The sequence below is a fragment of the Sphaeroforma arctica genome (genome assembly GCF_001186125.1).
Source record: "Sphaeroforma arctica JP610 unplaced genomic scaffold supercont1.5281, whole genome shotgun sequence".
NCBI lineage: Eukaryota > Ichthyosporea > Ichthyophonida > Sphaeroforma > Sphaeroforma arctica.
Window position 1 is genome coordinate 1 of NW_014035277.1, and position 2032 is coordinate 2032.

A 2032-nucleotide genomic window follows, 5' to 3' on the forward strand; every position below is an offset into this window, starting at 1 on the left:
AACACTTCGTTATACCGATCAGTAAGACCACCCATGAGTAATAGCACGCACGCATGCACAGACTCCGACAATGCTGTCTGGTAACACATAGTACCTTGGAAACATTCACTTTCTACTTATGCACTTCATCTGTGTATATCTATAGAACACTCGCGTGAAGTATTATATTTATGTACACATATATATAAGGAACCCTACTTGATATGTACATTTCTAGTGAGTTGATTGAAAATACTTACAGAAATATCATAAAACTTGAGCGGCTTAGTCCCAAACGAGGTTTTCGTGAAATGAAGACCTTTGAAAGGGAATGGCAAATTGGTTTTTATCGCCTCCTCGACTGTATTCCTGATCATCCCACTCGCCATAACGTCTGCCAAATTTGTAAGATCGTGAGATTTCAAAAGGCTTAAAAGGTTCAAAAAATAATAAATAAGTACATATGTGAATTTTTAAACAGATTACTTCATGTGCTTATACGTTAAAACTTTTAAATGCCAACGAGCTCAATACATATACGCGTTTGTACCAAAATCTACGGCTGCGGACGTACTACGACTCTGGTACAGAACACTTCTCGTATGGATATTCCTAGGTCTTATTGTCTAACTGGCAATCACACTTTTCGTATGAGAGAATGAATTAGAGGCATACATGTACGTATCTCCGATACAGATATACACAGCAATACGAGAGAGAAATAATATGAGGCTGTCCAACAAAAAATGCCGGAGATGATGAGAAACACATTGTATGCAACCTGCCTTGAACTTTACATTAAACACTTGTGCACTGCATATAACGTAGTAGAGGGTGTAGCCTGATGCCAATGCCAATATCGAACACTATCACATAACCATGTGCCAGTTATCTGAACAGATGCAATCCCAGATTGTGCACACAAGTGCCGTATGGGCTGGTGGTATGTAGTATATCCTACACCTCAAACACATGCATGATTCGCCTACTTGCGCCAGAGTAAACAGACATGGATTGGTTCTCATAGGCCCGCTAACAAACACCACACGCATGCACTTCCATATATGCAGAATAATACATCTATATATGCAGGATAAAACACCGTGTCACACGAATCGATATGCATTTGCATGTCACTGCCTATCATCTCATCTCGTGCGCCAAACCCCCCCCCCCCCCCACCACACACACACACATCTTGGTACACCTTCACAGCCCACGAATGGTTCTTTATTTGTATTAGGTCTGATACTTCCCCAACTTCGCTCCCGTTTTGTAGCCACGTGGCTTACTGTTGCACCAATCCTAAATGAGATCAGGAACGAAATTGACCTGATTTATCAAAGGACAACTTCTCAACCGATCGTTTGGACGGGTTCTTCACAGTCTATAACTCTCGATATGGAATTTAATTCCCCACGCAGAACAATATAGTTTTATAACATATTTAATATGTAACTATGGATCGTAAATCTGACTGCAGATTATGGCCCACCTTCTACTGCAATAAACGTTGACAAAACAAAAACAAAAAACAAAATACCCATTACACGCATGTACATAGACATACGCATAATTTTTAAACCCTGAAGACTAGGTGTGTCTGTATGTGAACATAGACTCATACCTTTACCTTAAGACTACATGGTTCGACACAGACACTTATCTATAACTTAAGACTACATGGTCTGACACAGACACTTAACTATAAGTTAAGGCTGCATGGTTCAAACACAGACACTTACCGATTTCTGGCCACATGAGGCGCACCAGATCAGAGAGCCACACTTGATCTCCGCCTGGTATCGCTTCAGAATCCGACAACCGCTAGTACGCACCAGTGAGAGCATGAAGTACGTCAGCATCGCTTATATAAGCTTGATGAATCAAAGAGGATGTAGTATTCGATATATGTATATATATTTGTATATGTAAACTTGTATATATATCTACATATATGTATTGATTTATAAATTTATATACATATATAATGTATATATGTATATGTATATATATATACATATATATATATATATATATATATATATGTGTA

At 38.6% G+C, this 2032-nt stretch overlaps 1 protein-coding gene across 1 annotated transcript; it reads right to left on the reverse strand.

Annotated features, from left to right (window-relative positions):
• Positions 1-350: 350 nt before the first annotated feature.
• Positions 351-1829, reverse strand: SARC_14904 (hypothetical protein; the record flags this gene model as incomplete). Its single annotated transcript, XM_014290965.1, has 3 exons — positions 351-373; positions 1187-1284; positions 1725-1829. The coding sequence occupies 2 exons, from the start codon at positions 1827-1829 to the stop codon at positions 1219-1221; spliced, it is 171 nt and encodes a 56-aa protein (XP_014146440.1). The 3' UTR covers positions 351-373; positions 1187-1218.
• Positions 1830-2032: the final 203 nt, after the last annotated feature.